This window comes from Vanessa tameamea, chromosome 27 (assembly GCF_037043105.1).
Source record: "Vanessa tameamea isolate UH-Manoa-2023 chromosome 27, ilVanTame1 primary haplotype, whole genome shotgun sequence".
In the NCBI taxonomy this organism is placed as follows: Eukaryota; Metazoa; Arthropoda; class Insecta; order Lepidoptera; family Nymphalidae; genus Vanessa; species Vanessa tameamea.
This window is the reverse complement of record NC_087335.1, coordinates 4,143,338-4,160,187: the sequence shown is the minus strand read 5'-3', so window position 1 is coordinate 4,160,187 and position 16,850 is coordinate 4,143,338. Positions and strand designations below refer to the sequence as shown.

The 16,850-nt window shown below is 33.6% G+C and overlaps 1 protein-coding gene and 1 long non-coding RNA gene across 8 annotated transcripts in view; one reads left to right on the top strand and one right to left on the bottom strand.

Annotated features, from left to right (window-relative positions):
- Positions 1–16,850, bottom strand: part of LOC113392036 (irregular chiasm C-roughest protein-like) — an 87,429-nt gene that overhangs the window by 7,476 nt on the left and 63,103 nt on the right. For 6 of the 7 annotated variants that reach the window (XR_010309703.1, XM_026628247.2, XM_026628242.2 and 3 more), the window contains exons 9-15: positions 8,623–8,725; positions 7,581–7,714; positions 6,662–6,788; positions 5,370–5,515; positions 4,538–4,691; positions 3,921–4,153; positions 1,322–1,480 (exon numbers count right to left, since the gene is read on the bottom strand). Coding sequence is in view for 6 of the 7 variants with exons in the window: in XM_026628247.2 (XP_026484032.2) it covers positions 1,322–1,480; positions 3,921–4,153; positions 4,538–4,691; positions 5,370–5,515; positions 6,662–6,788; positions 7,581–7,714; positions 8,623–8,725 (1,056 nt within the window). In the remaining variant the exon portion in view is untranslated. The remainder of the gene's footprint in view (positions 1–1,321; positions 1,481–3,920; positions 4,154–4,537; positions 4,692–5,369; positions 5,516–6,661; positions 6,789–7,580; positions 7,715–8,622; positions 8,726–16,850) is intronic. The other variant, XM_026628245.2, reaches the window with a different exon arrangement.
- The window catches only part of LOC135194187 (uncharacterized), a 59,312-nt gene that overhangs the window by 12,130 nt on the left and 30,332 nt on the right, over positions 1–16,850 (top strand). The window lies entirely within an intron of this gene.

The following is a 16,850-nucleotide window of genomic DNA, read 5'->3' as shown; positions in this document are numbered from 1 at the left end:
TGAGACGTCTCTGAATATGTGCCTTTTGTCCGTCATGACGAAATCGATCTCATTTTTGGTCATAGTGTCGGGGCTTTGCCACGTCCACTTCCTTTGGGGCTGCTTCTTGAAGAAGGAGTTCATCAAAAAGAGCCCCTCCCGTTCGAGGAAGTTGACAAGCATTTGCCCCCTATGATTTCTGCTTCCAAATCCATGGGGTCCTACTACCGATTCGCTACAATTCTGTACTCCCACTTTAGCGTTGAAGTCCCCCATGACAACGTTGTAGTGGGTTTTCGTGGTGGAGTGGAGGGCCCTCGATATATCATCGAACATTTCCTCCACTTCATCGTCCGAGTGTGTCGAGGTCGGTGCGTACGCTTGCACCACCTTGAGGCTGTACCTCTCGGTGAGCTTTACAATGAGGTACGCTACCCTGTTCGACACACTGGAGATTTCCGCAACGTTGTCAGCTAGGGACTTATTAACCAGAAACCCAACGCCTCCTTGGGATTGTTGGTCTCCCTCTCGGAAGTACATTAGGTGGCCCGATTCGAGGGTTACGGTGTCCTCTCCCTCTCTACGGACTTCACATAACCCTAATATGTGCCACCTAATTTTCCCAAGTTCCACCTCGAGTTGCGCTAGATGTGAGTCAAGCCGTAGCGTGCGTCCGTTGTACGTCGCCAGGGTCAGTCGGTTGTGGTGGCCTCCCGTAGCCCGGTGATTCTTAGCACCCCCCGTCCCGCCGTTACCACCGTCGCCACCATGACGAGGAATAGCGGGACCGCCGGGAACTGGGGGCCGTGGCTTACCTGTTTTCATCATTCGGAGGTATTGCCCATAATCGCCACGCTGGGCAGGCGGGTTGGCGATCGCAGGACGCAACTTCTCGCACCGGTGACGCTGCTGCCCGTTACCGGCCTGTGGTATTTAGTTACGCCTATTTTTGATGGTTATACCGCCATCAGTCGGTCGCCAGAGCCTCGTTTGCTGATCGGCAGGATGCACCACGGGCAGGTGAGGTTGGCTTGGAGCGCCAAGGTGTGGTTTGCGCCCCCTTACATCCCATTGCGCCCCCTTACAAGTAATAAGCTTAAAAGTAGAGGTAAATAGGAATATTAGTAATATCTTAATTAATTTGGGGCATTGCTACTATAATTAAAAAAAAATGCTCTGGCAATTGTGCCATCTAATATAACAACATTAGCTTACTCATCCTTTAGACGGAAACACGAGATATATAAATATGATTACCGGTAGAAGAACTGTTTAATAGTCTCAACTCACTTATCCAGGTAAACCTGGACAACCTCGAGCTGTGAAAGTAAATGAAACTTACCTTAAAATAAGTATCCGCGTATGTTGGATCTGAATAATCATTGCTGTATCTAAATTGCAGCATCGGATCGTCGTGGCGTATGTTTGGTAGCGGGACCGGTCCCGCGAGAGGGAGACCGGCAGGATTCTTTGTATCCGAGCGATCGGAACTTGTATACTCCTGGTAATTGAAATTAACACATTTATATTATGACAAGGCTGTTACGAAGCTATCTCAGTACATAGCTTCGTAACAGCCTTGTCATTCACATTTATCAAATCTTTTGTATGTTTCTGTATCTGTATACGCAGCAATAGTCACTAGACTGTTTTTAATAGATTAACTAAAGGGTATTTTTAAAAAGGCTATTAAGGCTATTGTTAACTGCAAGTGGTGAAATTTAACATATTATCAAATCTGATCATAAAATCAAAATATTATTTATTCAAGCTCATTAATTTTGAATAGTCTTGTTATAATATTGAATTAAATAAACCTACCATCAGTTTGGAATGTAGGTTTCTGAGAACCAGCAAGAAACTCAACACAGTTATTATTTTTTATTTACATGAGTAGCGTCAATAGCGCAATAGTTTACGGGTCGCCTAGCGATGTAAAAAGTCGCAGGATCGATCCTGACTCCTTGGGTTACTACGTGATACATAAATAAATATTGGACAACATCACATACATTACTCTGATCCCAATGTAAGTAGCTAAAGCACTTGTGTTATGGAAAATCAGAAGTAACGACGGTACCACAAACACCCAGACCCAAGACAATATAGAAAACTAATGAACTGTTTCTACGTCCTCTCGGCCAGGAATCGCACCCGGGACCTCAGAGTAGCCTACCCATGAAAACCGGTATACACACTACTCGACCACGGAGGTCGTGATACTCCTAACACAAGTGATATGCTTAAAGGGATGTACCCCACATAGGAATATTAGTAATTCTTTAATTATTTTGGAGCACTGCTAGTATTGCTAATATTCTTTGGGAAGGAAAGAAAAGAAAAGTATTTTAATTAAATACATTTAATTTATTGTTTATCATAACGAATATCAACTTCACTTTTAATCATCTATATTGTCTTTTATATATTTATCAGTTAATTTATGACATGAGATTTCAATCTATATTAATAATTTCGTGCAGGTCTACGATAGATCCTATCGAAACCAATCCACGATTATAGATCGTTAAAAAATTATTATTTTTAGTCGACAGGATATATGAGCAATATTCGTTTAGTCGAGATATTTTAATATCAAATCATTGGAATTCAATGACGTGACAGTTAAACGGGCGGCCATTTTTGACAAGAAATTTTCGAATACTTACTAATTTTGAACGTCATATTAATTGGAATGCCAAAATTAGTAATAATTATGATGATGACGTTTATGAAGTTATTTTTTTAATTATAAACCGTATTTGTTTAGTTTTATTTTTATTTCACCCGATCGAAGCCACGTTTTTATCTGTTTAATAATTAAATACATTTATAATAATACTTAATATTCGTATGTGTGAAATTTGATTCAAACATGTGTCATTCGTTAACAGAAATTAGACAGAACGTTTAATCAATGTTCTCTACGCTACTTGACATGATAACAGTATTAATTTTGTTGTGTAATTCAATACACCATTGTAACGTGTATTAGGAGGAACTTTAATAGATATAAATTTAATGTATTAAATTATAACTAATTTTGTAAATACTTCTATTAATAAAGAAAACGAAAAGTTTACTTAGCATGAAAATATTAAGATGGTATATTTATTTATTCAAAATATAACCGAAAAATAATATAAGGTTTTTTACATGGAAATTTGGATAGGTTAAAAAGGTTAAAATTTAGTGTTCAAAATATTTAAAATTTATTACGAACTTTTCTCGTTAATAGTTCGTTTCTAATAGTGAAAATCTTATCAAAACCACAAAATCAGTTGAATATTTTAGAAGAAGTTTGCGAACACAAAGACAGAGGCAGAAAGTGTCTTATATCTACTGTTTATAGGTCGCCGAACATGTATCAGATTTATATTCGATAATCAAGTCTTCCATAAAATTATAAGCACATTGTAAATAAATATTCTACAGTTGGGTAGGTCTCAAAGTTGTAATATTATCCTAGAACATTTTTCTACATACTTATAAGCATAAGCAAATTGGCCCTTAAAATATAGTGGCACTTGTTCAGTCGTCCTCAGGTTAAATCACCTGCATATTAAACACCGAACCATATGTTTAACTACGCTATACATATTGTAAATAATAAATTTGTAACTATAATAATTATTAATTCGTACATTTTTATTTTAAATATTTATAAGGCTATTCGAAAATATAAAAATAAAATAATATTCAGAAAATTTAGTAAAAAAAAAACGCAACAGGTAGGTAAAATTTAGTAATATGACCCATGAAACTCTTTTATTTTTCGTGATAAAATGTATATAGTATGTCGATCCAGGCTGTAACCATAAAACATTACCATCCTGTGGTTCATAAAGAGGCTGTATAAGGCTGTCCACTTGTTTTTGCTCAATGCATTAATCGACAAACATTAAATTTAAAAAAATAATATGCTTATAATTGAAACTTACCAAGTCGTAACTTTCATCGGTTTGAGGTAACTGTAACTTCAAGTCACTTATGTTCGAACTCCGGTCACTCTCTTTATACATGTCACCGGAAGTGACTGTCACGTCCGGTTTTTCGTTTATCTTCTGATTCTTCCTTCGTTTCCTGTGACACACTACGACGAGTATCACGAATGACGAGAATATTATAATCCCAGACGTCACGCCTATTAGAATTATGAACAGCGGTAATGTTTCTGAAAATAAAGTACATTTTAGTGACGTCATTTTATTTTATTATTAATTATGTAATCAATCGTGTCCTGTACACTTTAAAATATTGCGATGTATGTTATTCATGAAATATGTAGTCGAGATATTCACTGAATAGAAGAACTCTGACGACATGTCGGACAAGATAATAAAACAATAATGTTTGCGTATATAACAAACATCTTAATCTACAAAATGGATGAACTTGCTTTGAATTTTATTGTTTACCAAAATAATAATAGGAAACATAAAATAGGAGTTTTTTATTCTTCTTAAATACCTACTGAAGTCAATAAGTAACTTCATGTCTTTTTTTTAAATTTAAGGTAAGTTAAGGTAAGTATTATTTAAATATAAAATAAACTCACTCAACGGTTTGAGTGTAATAGCAGCATTAGCGTTTCCATATTCATTTGTAACACTACAATTGTATACGCCGTAGTGTTTAGATTGGCTATCTCGGATCACGAGACTCGACTTCACAATACCGTTTGGTAATGTTTCTTCCAATGTCGCAAAGTCCTGAAAATAATCATTTTTTCTAATGGTCTATTTATGTCACAAATAATATATTTCATTAAAACATTTTAAATTTAATTTATTTGTAAATTACACATAATATGGCAATAATTAAAATCTTATTCTACATTGGATTAATGATTATCAAGTATATTGAAAAAAAATAATACTAAACAACAGTTAAAAAAATCTAGATTTGTTTTTGAAAGTCAAAAACAATAAACATTTATTTTTTTCAATTTAAATGAAATTCAATTTGTTATTATTACCTCACACTTAAATTATATTTAAATTTAATAACAAAATTATATTTAAATCGTGACATCTCTAGACGGAACAGATTGCATCGTATTAAACGTTTCCACGCTGCAGTTACCCGGATGCATACACTAATTGGCAAAGCACCCTTATAGAGGTTCAAGTTTCGCTGCGTTCCAATCATTGGTATGGTTTTCAAAATTGAACACTTCAAAACTTCATGAAATATTAAACGAAATAATTTTTAATATATTTATAAAAATATTAATTAGCGTACGAATTAAAATACTCTGTACGTATCTAATGTCAGAAGTTATATGGTAGGATGTAAGGGATCAACGAACTTAATTACTAAAAAGTTATCTTATATACCTTTGACCTATTGAGTTTTCATATAATTAACAAAAGAAAACTCTAACTTACTGGATCCTGTATAACGCTGATTTCTTTCCCTTCAAAGTACCACCTGATATCATCAGGTCTTGGTACCGAGAGAGCTTCACATTCAACTGTCACCTTATCGCCTTCGGAACCAGCTTGGGTTCTGTTTGAAATAATCTTGGGTGCACCTGGGCGAACAGAATGAAAGAAAATGTTTATCTGATATGTGTATCCTGGAATTATTTTAATTTTGAGATCTGAGTGACATTGTAAATAGAATAAGTGAATCTACGATAATGAACGTGGGTTCAAATTTTAATATGATTTGGTAAATTTTCATTATTCATGACGTACTACACAGTAAAGGAAAATATCTCTAGGAAACCTGTATAATTAGAATTTTACATAGGAATTGTCACCCACCCTTATACACCAATTTGTATCAGAAATATGAATAGTATTATTAATATTTCTTCTTAAACATGATTAGCACTTTGCATATCTGTGTGGTTATACGAATTGTTACTTAAACTTATTGTAATCATCAGTTATCTTGATTTGCGTTTTATTTAGAGTTTCTTAATATCTCATAGTACACAAACACACAAAGAGCATATTGATTAATAATAGCAGATATAATTAAAAATATTATGCGACGATTTATTTTTTTTTTTAATGGTATTGTGTTTATATTAAATAGTCATATCTTAACATCTTAACAGATTCCTATTAAAATAATATACAAGGTAAAAGACGATTTAAAAAATGATTATCATTCCAAATTTATTGAGTGTTTTATTTGATGAAGTTATACTTCTTTAGGCGTGTTGTGAAAAAATGATGAGAGTTTTTATGACGCACAGGGTTACATGAGAACTACATGAGACATAGAAGAAATTGTTCGATAAATCAAGTTTCAATAAAGTCGAAATAGACTTGCATCTTAACCGATGATTTCGGGTTCAAGCCCAGGCAAGCACCACTGAATTTCGTGTGCTTAATTTGTGTTTATAATTCATCTCGTACTCGGCGGTGAAGAAAAACATCGTGAGGAAACCTGCATGTTCAACGAAATTCTGCCACAACCGTATCCACCAACCTTATTGGAGCAGCGTGGTGGAATATGCTCCAAATCTTCTCATCAAAGTTAGAGGAGGCCTTAGCCTAGCAGTGGAAAATTTACAGGCTGCTAATGTAAAGTCAAATTTTTAATTACGCCAAAGATGATAGCTATTCACGCGTACATAAGTAAACGCACCTTCTTTTATTTTTAAACAAAATATGTTCTACAAATAAGGTAAATTCAAATTATTAGTAAGTCTTATTATAAATACCTTTAATAAATATAGTGGCTTCACTTTCAATCTCCGGATATCCACTAACAGTTGCTTTACAGATGTATCGTCCGGCTGTACGCTCGTCCACGTACACTTTGAGGTTCGGTGCCTTCCCTTTGACCTGCTGGAAGTATTTAACGTTCACGTAAAAATGTCACACAGGTATTTTTACCTGTATTTTATTTATATCTACAGTGAAGTATTTATCGATTATCCTAGACTGGAATGCTACTTGTTTTGATGACTACATCTTCATCATTACAAATCGGTCGCGTCAAAAAAACGTCATGGATGGAAGTCTAAAACCGAAGCATAAATTGAGTAATATAAGTAACGGCTTAGACTCGTTCGAAAACGGGTTTATACAATTGCATTTTATGTGAAAATTGATGGACTTGGAAATATAATTTAGAATTACTAATCTCAGGGTTGGCCCTCCCGGAGAAAGGAAAAGAGGTCGCCCCCTTGAAAGATGGGAAGACGAACTTTTAAAATTCTTAAACAAAGACTGGATGAGATTAGCTCAAGACAGAAAAAAAATGGAGTGAGATGGAGGAGGCCCATACTCGTCGAGAGGTCCTTAGTTAAAATTAGATTTATAAAAAAAAACTCTTATTACTATTATTATACTAAGGAATAAATGAGGCTTAAATAAATAAAATAATCTCAGTAGTATTTAAATGAATATATTTAATTTTTAAACTAATAAAACGACCAAAATAGATTTAAGAAAAATTCAATACAAACTAAATTATATATATATATATAATTTAGGATAACCTGAAAATGAAACTTACCTTCAAATCAATATTTAAGAGTAAAAATAAAAATTAAATAATCAGTACTGAATTTGGATGATAAGAATATCAAAATTGTTCAAGTATTTTGCTATCTTGCCATCATGGTAGTCACTTACCCCTATTCTTCCCGGCTCGTGGAACAGCCAGCGTATTTCAGGCTGCGGTTGTCCGTCGACGTCACAACTCAAAGTAACACTCGCGCCGACCGCTGCCTCCACATTTTGTGGATGAGTTCGGAACGATGGCGGATCTAGTGAATTATTGGTCTCGGTTTATATACTGGGAGTAATTTTAACCTTATTACAATTCTCGAAACTATTTTTAACGAAACATTTACGATACTATCAATTATAATTATCAGCCTTGACACGAGAACAACAGAAAACATTACAACATTAACTTAAATGAAATTCCTTTTACGATATTTATTGACAAAATTTAATAGAAATAAAATAATTTGATGTTTATTCATACAGTAGATATAAATTCTAAGTTTAAAAATTATTTGTTAATGTGTTATGTAATAGTAAAGAATAATAGATGAACAAGCGAAGCGGACGCGAGGTTCCTAACAGAATATGGGAGTTCATACTGAGCATTAATAAATTCAAGTGATCATAATATCAATCTTGTGTATATTCATCATCATCATCATCCTCCTGCCCTTATCCCAATTTCACTTGGGGTCGGCGCAGCATGTCTTCTTCTTCCATACTTGTCTGTCGGACGTCATCTCATAAGTAACATTCTTTCTAACCATATCGTCTTTCACAGAATCCATCCATCGTTTCTTGGGCAAAGAAAATGCCGTGCAAAATCATATTCCTTTCGAAATGCACATAATGTGTCCAACAGCACGTATATTACCAGTGTATTCTTTAACAGAATATTTAGCTGGCAATGGAACTTTTTAGAACTAAAAATTATAATTGTATTTTTTTTTATTAAAATTTAAATGTTTTTAGTAAAAAAATAAAACTGATAAGTCACAATAGGGACGCAACAATAAACTACATTCACGGTTAACTTCCCGACAATACCGAAGATAAGGACCAGGTAAGTTTTAAGGTAACTCGTTGAAACGAGTTTTGTCGTTCTTCCATTCAATATATTCAACGTTTTGAAAACTTCGTAAATTTATTAGGCACTAAAACTTACAAGTTACGTTCAAAGCAAGAGTAGACTCGCTCTTCCCAGCTGTATTACTAACTTCACACTTCAGTACAGCCTTATTGTGTTTGCGGGTGACATTGAATATAATCTGAAACAAAACCGGTATACATCAATACATATAACATTAGTAGGAATAAATTATACGCTTCAGCGATTGAGATGAGAGATTTAAATTATTGTTCAAATCAATATTACATTTTTATTACATTTACATTAACAGCCTGTAAATTTCCCACTGCTGGGCTAAGGCCTCCTATCTCTTTGAGGAGAAGAGCATATTCCTCCACGCTGCTCCAATGCGGGTTAGTGGATACACATGTGGCAGAATTTCGTTGAAATTGGACACATGTAGGTTACCTCACGGTGTTTTCCTTACAGGCTGTTAATGTAACATATGTACATTAGTAGATAATTGAACAGAAAATGCTCAGAGCTGTTTAGTGTCATACACGGTGCGGACGTATGACGTAGGCATTTATTCGAAACATCAGAACCTAAATGGAGACTTTAAAATAGAAATCGGGTAGGTGTATTATACACTTATACAAATATACAAACTTACACAGTCGTAGTTGTGGATACGTAATACGCAAAAAACAATAACTCTCAAACGAAACATTAATATTTCTTTCATAGATCTATAAAATGTCCTCATACGTGGTAATCAAACACGACTCGTCGTATGCTGGGTCTCATTCAAACAAGAATCCTACATTTCGTATTAACGTTGACGCTTTGCAACTGTTCTGTTTACTTAACGTCTGTTACACAGTAACTACGAAACGATTTTTAAATAATATACTATTATAAAGTAAATTAATATTCAGTTAATAATAATGGAACGTAATTTAAAATCAAAGGTCGATTAACAAGGAATTTAAATTTTAATTATAATATATGATATATATATATATTTTATAAATAATAGTACAAAACGTGCACACTATGTTTTCGGAAATTAATAAATTAATATATTGTCTGTGTGCGTTATAAAGCTTTCAAGCCATCGGGCGAACGAATTGGCATTGGAATGTTACAGCAATTTACATTTTTATCGTTATATAACTAAGAATCAGTGGTTTCAGGGCCTTATAATGCACGGTAAAGTACCCCCGTTAAATATGAAACGCCTCAATGATGTCGCATACGTCTTAGAATCCCTAGTCTATCACTGGTTGTATACCACGGGAACTGACAGCCATATTATTATCTAGATGAATCCATGGCTTTAACACAGAATAAAACTTGCACACAAACCTAAATCTCCACACCATGTTTACTCCCTAGAGGGTTTCATCAAAATCGTTTTATTTGGTTTAGCCGTTAAATAGACAGACAGACATACAGAGTGACTTTCACATTTATAACATTAGATAATAATGACTAAAAATATACATTTAAAACTCTACGATCGAATGCTGAATCATTATTAAAAAACCACGTGGAAAAATGTAATATTAGCTTTAAATTTAATACAGTAAGTGTAAGTGATGTAATAAGTTCCTTCAGATCACTAGATATTAAGAAAACGGCCGATCTGTGGGGGATCTCTGTCAAGGTAGTCAATTCAATAATTGATGTAATCGCACCCTACCTTGTCACTATATTTAATAAATGTGTCCTTAGTGGCGTGTTTCCTGACCTCATGAAACATAGTAGAGTATTACCAATATTTAAGTCAGGTAGTACATCAGACCCCAACAACTATAGGCCCATCTCTGTACTACCAACTCTTAGCAAGATCTTTGAAAAGTTATTACTAAATCAAATGCTAGTACATTTTAACAATAACAAGTTGCTACACAAGAAACAATTTGGATTTACAAGGGGTCGCTCGACAACTGACGCTGGTGTTGAGCTCGTTAAAAATATTTACAGGGCCTGGGAGGAGTCACAGGATGCCTTAGGGATATTTTGTGATTTATCTAAGGCCTTTGATTGCGTGCAACACGAAACTTTGGTCAGGAAGCTACGTCATTATGGAATTAGGGACACTGCACTCAGTCTTCTGATTTCGTATCTGAGCAATCGGATTCAGAGGGTTGATGTAAATGGAAAGAGATCTCCCGGGTCTCCAGTTACTGTGGGGGTCCCTCAAGGATCAATTCTTGGACCATTCCTCTTCCTTGTTTATATAAATGACCTGCCACATCTCCTAGGTGATAAACTCGAGATAGTATTGTTTGCTGATGATACTTCTTTAATTTTTAAAATAAAAAGACGTCTTTCAATATATGACGATGTGAACAATACTCTCTCTGAAATAGTAAATTGGTTTAGTGTTAATAATTTAATGTTAAATAGTAAAAAGACTAAATGTATTAAATTCACTACTCCCAATGTAAGATGTGTCAAAACGAGTGTATGCTTAAACGGGGAAGCATTAGATGTTTTAGAATCAACAGAGTTCCTTGGTATGACAATAGACTCTAAGCTCCAATGGGGCCCCCATATAAATAAGTTGGCGAATAGACTCAGCTCTGCAGCCTATGCGGTAAAAAAAATTAGACTTTTGACTGATGTGGATACGGCTCGCCTTGTGTACTTCAGTTATTTCCACAGTATAATGTCGTATGGCATCCTACTCTGGGGTAATGCAGCTGACATTAATACTATTTTTGTACTGCAGAAGAGGGCTATTCGTGCAATTTATAACCTGGGCCCAAAAGATTCGTTAAGAGATAAATTTAAAGAAATTAAAATAATGACTGTCGCTTCTCAATTTGTTTTTGATAATGTTATGTATGTACGCAAAAACATAAACGATTTTCCCAGAAATTGTGACGTACATTCTATTAACACTAGGAACAAGAATAAACTTGTTACTCCAAGTACCCGATTACACAGGGTTAGTAACTCTTTTTTGGGGCAATGTATACGTTTTTACAACAGGATCCCAGAAAACGTTCAAAATTATTCAATTATAAAATTCAAAAGAATCGTTAAAGAGCGTTTGTGTGCTAAAGGATATTACAACACTAATGACTTTTTAGTTGACTGCACACCTTGGGAATGAAATGATCGCCTCCAGGCTGTTTCAAATAACTAAAATATAATAATTATTGTACATGCAAAGAGAAAAAAAAAAAAAAATATCCCGCTGAGTTTCTTTCGCCGGTTCTTCTCAGGTCCGAGGTGCTAAATTCCGAACCGGTGGTAGATTTTTGACAATCAGTAAGCAAGTGTAAACACTTCTATATTGAATAAAGATTTTTGATTTGATTTGATTTGAATAAAACACGTCAACTAAGTTTTCCGGCATTGCGCGTCTACAAATACTTTATCAACAAACCGATAGACTTGCTGAATTTAGGTATGGGCCAGTGGAAAAACACTGGATTCTAGTGTCTAGAGTAACATATATATTACTTTGTTGTAAATTATATATGTAGATGGATAGGTAGAGACAAAACTAGGTTTATAGAGATTTATTCCCAAAAATACATAAGTCGCTTACATGAAAATACACCTATTTGGTAATATAACAATCGCGTTCGTCTTAAATAATAATAATAATAGCTATATTAATAGCTACCCATTCAACGCATTGTCTTATCAATTTTTATTTTTTTTCAAATGAATGTACTTTTGGCCAGTTTGGTCTTAAATGCGTTAAATGAGTTTACATTTTTTATATGAGCAGGTATTTTATTATAAAGTTGTTTTGTTACCGTATGATGTAAAAGTTTTAGGTAATACAAGAAAGCTAGCTCGTCTGGGTGCTACGCTTAAGATGTTCTGTTACTTTGGTAAATTTTATATTAGTGTGGATAGTTTTGTTAAGATTTTTTCTGATCAAGATACGCGTACTGTATATAAAGGTGCCGGATATTCGTTATTTTGGTTTAATTATACGTTTTTGTAGTAGATATTTGAAAGTAGTTTTTTATACCGACCTTATAAATATATAGACCCGACTTCGCACGGAGTAATCCCTCTCAAGAGCTCCGTTTAAGTTATTTTCAATAAAAATCACTTCGTTGCTGAAACCTTACGTTATAAATTCAATTTTTATTTCAAATATTAGTTTCATATCAACATACTGACTGTCAAATTTCGATTATCAATAGATTCGTTTATAATTCGATATAGTATTAGATCATCGTGTTACATATATTTATATACTATTCCTTATTTATGTATATTTTACAAAATAAGTTATCATTTATAAGATATTTCTTGTATTTTTTAAATTACTTTGTGTGATATGTCTATTGGCGCGTCTCAGGGGTGAGACCGACTCGTATCCCGTGATGGATGATGAAAAATGGTTTGACGCTCTCTTATGTCGTTATGACCTCCTCACACACACTCTTCTCCCGTATGTGTGCGTAACGCGTATACTATGTATTTCCTGGCTTTTTAATAATTATGATAATAATAATAAATAATATGCATTGTTATGTATTAACGAATCTCTTAGTTTTCATTGATTTTACATCATAATTATTTATAGATATCATCAATAACTCACATATAGTTTTATAAACATTAAGTCCTTTAATATATACAAATATGAATTAAAAATAATTGCTGTATAAATCTTGACCGCGTGGAATGTTGGCAAGAACGCTAGCAGCATGTCCCCGTTGAATCGCAATTCCGATCCTCTGGGCTAAAAACGAACCAGCCCTCCTGTCACCAGTGCAGGCAACGAGTCGACGTCTTTACTTTTAATGAAGCTTTTTGCACCACCACATAGATAGATTTTTTAAATATATATTATTTCAATAACAATGACTTCTTTTGGAAGAGGAAAGAATATTTTTTTATATAATATTAACAAATCAACAGCTATTAAAACGACACGGTACAATTACAAACATCGCCCAAGTCGTTAATACATAAAATATAATTTTGCTCTTTTCGAGAACACTGGGGCCGAGTTTCAACGAAATATTAACGTTTAATTTTCCGACACGGTACAATAAACGTAAAGTTAGCAATTATTATCATGAGTTTCATCTCGCTTCGTGCATATACTATATATTCGTAGCTTGCACTTATAAATTTTAAAAGCATTCGAGAAAGAATTGTACTAAATTTTTCTTATTTCAAAAACAATTAAAGTTCAATTACTTATAAATGTAAGACTTTATCTCAACTTATGCATTTATACTGGCAGAATCTGTGGTTTTACCCGCAGGAAATTTCTTAAAACACTATCTTATAAACCCCGCTTTACCTTTAGGGGTAGAATTTCGGAAAACGCAAGCGGATGTCTCCACCCTATAAGGAACATACTTGCCAAATTTCAAGTTTAGAGGTGTTACGCTTTCTGAGATTTTGTGCTTAATCAGTGAGAGGTATTTCGCTATTATATATACAGCTATATTAATCTATGTATATCTATATATTATATAAGAATGAATATAATATTAAAAGCATCAGAGAATGTATTATATTGATGTTAATGTATTGTTACTCCAAAGGCATATTGCACACTTGCGCATGGGCGTGGGCGTGCTCTATTCTCAATTCGCATATACTGGTTGCGTGTACTCTGTAGCCAACGGTTGGCCACAGAGTACACGCAACCAGTACAGTAGTATGACATTTGCGGAGTGTCAAGCGTAGCTGTCATGCACACTAAGATTGTAAAGTCTCGTTTGTTTTAGATGTTTTGTAGTGCGACACTTTATCTAGAAAAATGTGTTTCTACGGTAATATCATCCTTATATCTGAAGCAAAACGTAAAATGTATATAAAAATAATGTTACAATAATTAGAGATAAGAAATTACAATGCTAATGTATTTTTTTTTTTTTTATTTAAATCTTTAATCTTTAGGACCGACTAACTTGACTTCTTATTATATATATGTATTAAATCATATGATACATTTTATATGAGATTATAAATGTGAGAGTAACTCTGTCTGTCTGTTGCTCACGGCCAAGCCGCGGAATCAAATTGACGGATGGACGGATATAGGTTATTATTTCATGCTTAACACCTGACGACCAACCCCTAAAATGCAAACGAAGCCGCCGGTGACAACTAGTATAATATAATTTCTAATCTCTCTAACATTATTCCAATAGTAAATGTAATTGAATAAAAGTTCATAAACATAAACATAAACAGCCTGTAAATTTCCCACTGCTGGGCTAAGGCCTCCTCTCCCTTTGAGAAGGTATGGAGCATATTCCACCACGCTGCTCCAATGCGGGTTGGTAGAATACACATGTGGCAGAATTTCGTTGAAATTAGACACATGCAGGTTTCCTCACGATGTTTTCCTTCACCGCCGAGCACGAGATGAATTATAAACACAAATTAAGCACATGAAAATTCAGTGGTGCCTGCCTGGGTTAGAACACGAAATCATCGGTTAAGATGCACGCGTTCTAACCACTGGGCCATCTCGGCTCACTAATAAAAGTTCACCCAGAAATAATAGCAAAAATAAAAAAATTAAAACAGTTTTCTAATTTCAAAATTTCATACTTTTAATTAAAACTACAACTGGCCATGACATATTACTTAAATAATAAACTAAGTGAAATTAACGTTAAGTCTGTGATTATTTTAACGAGTTTTATCTCGCCTCATGCAGTAGTTAGTTTCAAGTACGCTATACTTTGTATTACAGTTATTAACGCCGTGAAGTTATATTATTAAGTATTTCAATTAAAAATAACGTTTTTATAACGTTAATCTTATTCAGATGTAACGATAAATTTTAAGATGAATTTTTATTAAGGTCTAGCAACGTGTAACGTAACTGATAAGAAATCGCCGGATGTATTTAAAATTAAAAATATAAGTTTTTTTTTTACTAATTTTTTAGTAAAAAAAAAACGTATATTTTTAATCGATTTAATCGATTACAAATAGCATATTTATTTCTTTCAACATTAGTTGTTAATAAACATTTATTTTTAAAATTTAGGACTATCAATTGATAGAGCTTTAAATAAATTAAAAAAAAAATTGCGTATTGAATTTGTATCAATAATACATTTCGAGTATAAAGTATTCGAATTGAATAAAGCTTAATATTTGTGCCTAATAGAAGATGCCATTACCTAGCAGTTACTGTGATTAAATTACTCGGTGCTCCGTACCATAGACACCACTCCTACTCCTCATCTATTCTACCAATGGACAATACTTAGTACCAATGTGCTAGTTTGAACGTTAACTAACTACACTTCATCACCTTAGATTGACGGTATAAGGAGTCGCTAATTCGTGCAGTATCATTGAAAGTGACTGCAAGAGTGGCTTGGCCGTGGCACATTTTCTTAAAACATTAGACTTAAAAAGATATTCATTACATCCTAAAGCAGAACTTGCCACGTCTATATATCTGAACGTGAAAAATTTAAAACTACCAAACGGATTTTCATAGTCTTGCAAAATGGACGGAAAGATTCATAAGGAAGCCTTAAGTGTACAATTTATAAGGTTTTGTGGAAATTGGTTTACATATTATGATGATAATTGTTGACGGGTTCGTAAACCAATAGATTGCGTATATATACAAGTACTACAAAATAAACTTTTTATCTAGGCCCTTATTTTACCCTTCGAAGCCGTGACGTATTGCTAGCGTATAATATATTACATAAAAAACATTGAATAGCTGTTCCGCGCGGATTCCCCAGCGTTAAACGACACTGCGCCCCCGGGTGTCGCAGTATCATGTTACATCTTATAATCTTTCTCAATAGAATCTATCACTAATATCAGAGCGTTAAATCAAACAATTTTTTTTTTCAATTATTGTTTTCAAACAATAACAATAAATATATTTTCGTTATTTGAAATAACTTCGAGGCGATCTACTAAGAAGTCATTAGTTTTGTAATATTAAACACAGAAACGCTCTTTAATATATAGAAAACTGACTGACTGACAAATTGAAAACTACCAAAATATACTTTATTCGAGCACTTTTGAAACGTCATTTAACAAACTATATTATTTATATTAAGGTACCACCGGTTCGGAATGCAGATTCTACCGAGAAGAACCGGCAAGAAATATCGGTTCAGATAAAACAGATTTTAAAATGGACACTGGTTTTTGTTATACCGCAAAACCTACCGTAAAAAAAATTTCGATTTGTTTTTTTTCAATACTCAACCAAAATCACCTATTGTATAATTCTACACCATGATTGCTATGGATATTTTTTAAATCCCTTTTGTTCATGAAAATCCATATTCGTTGAATTTGTATTGAGTAAAACAGTTTGCTTTTTT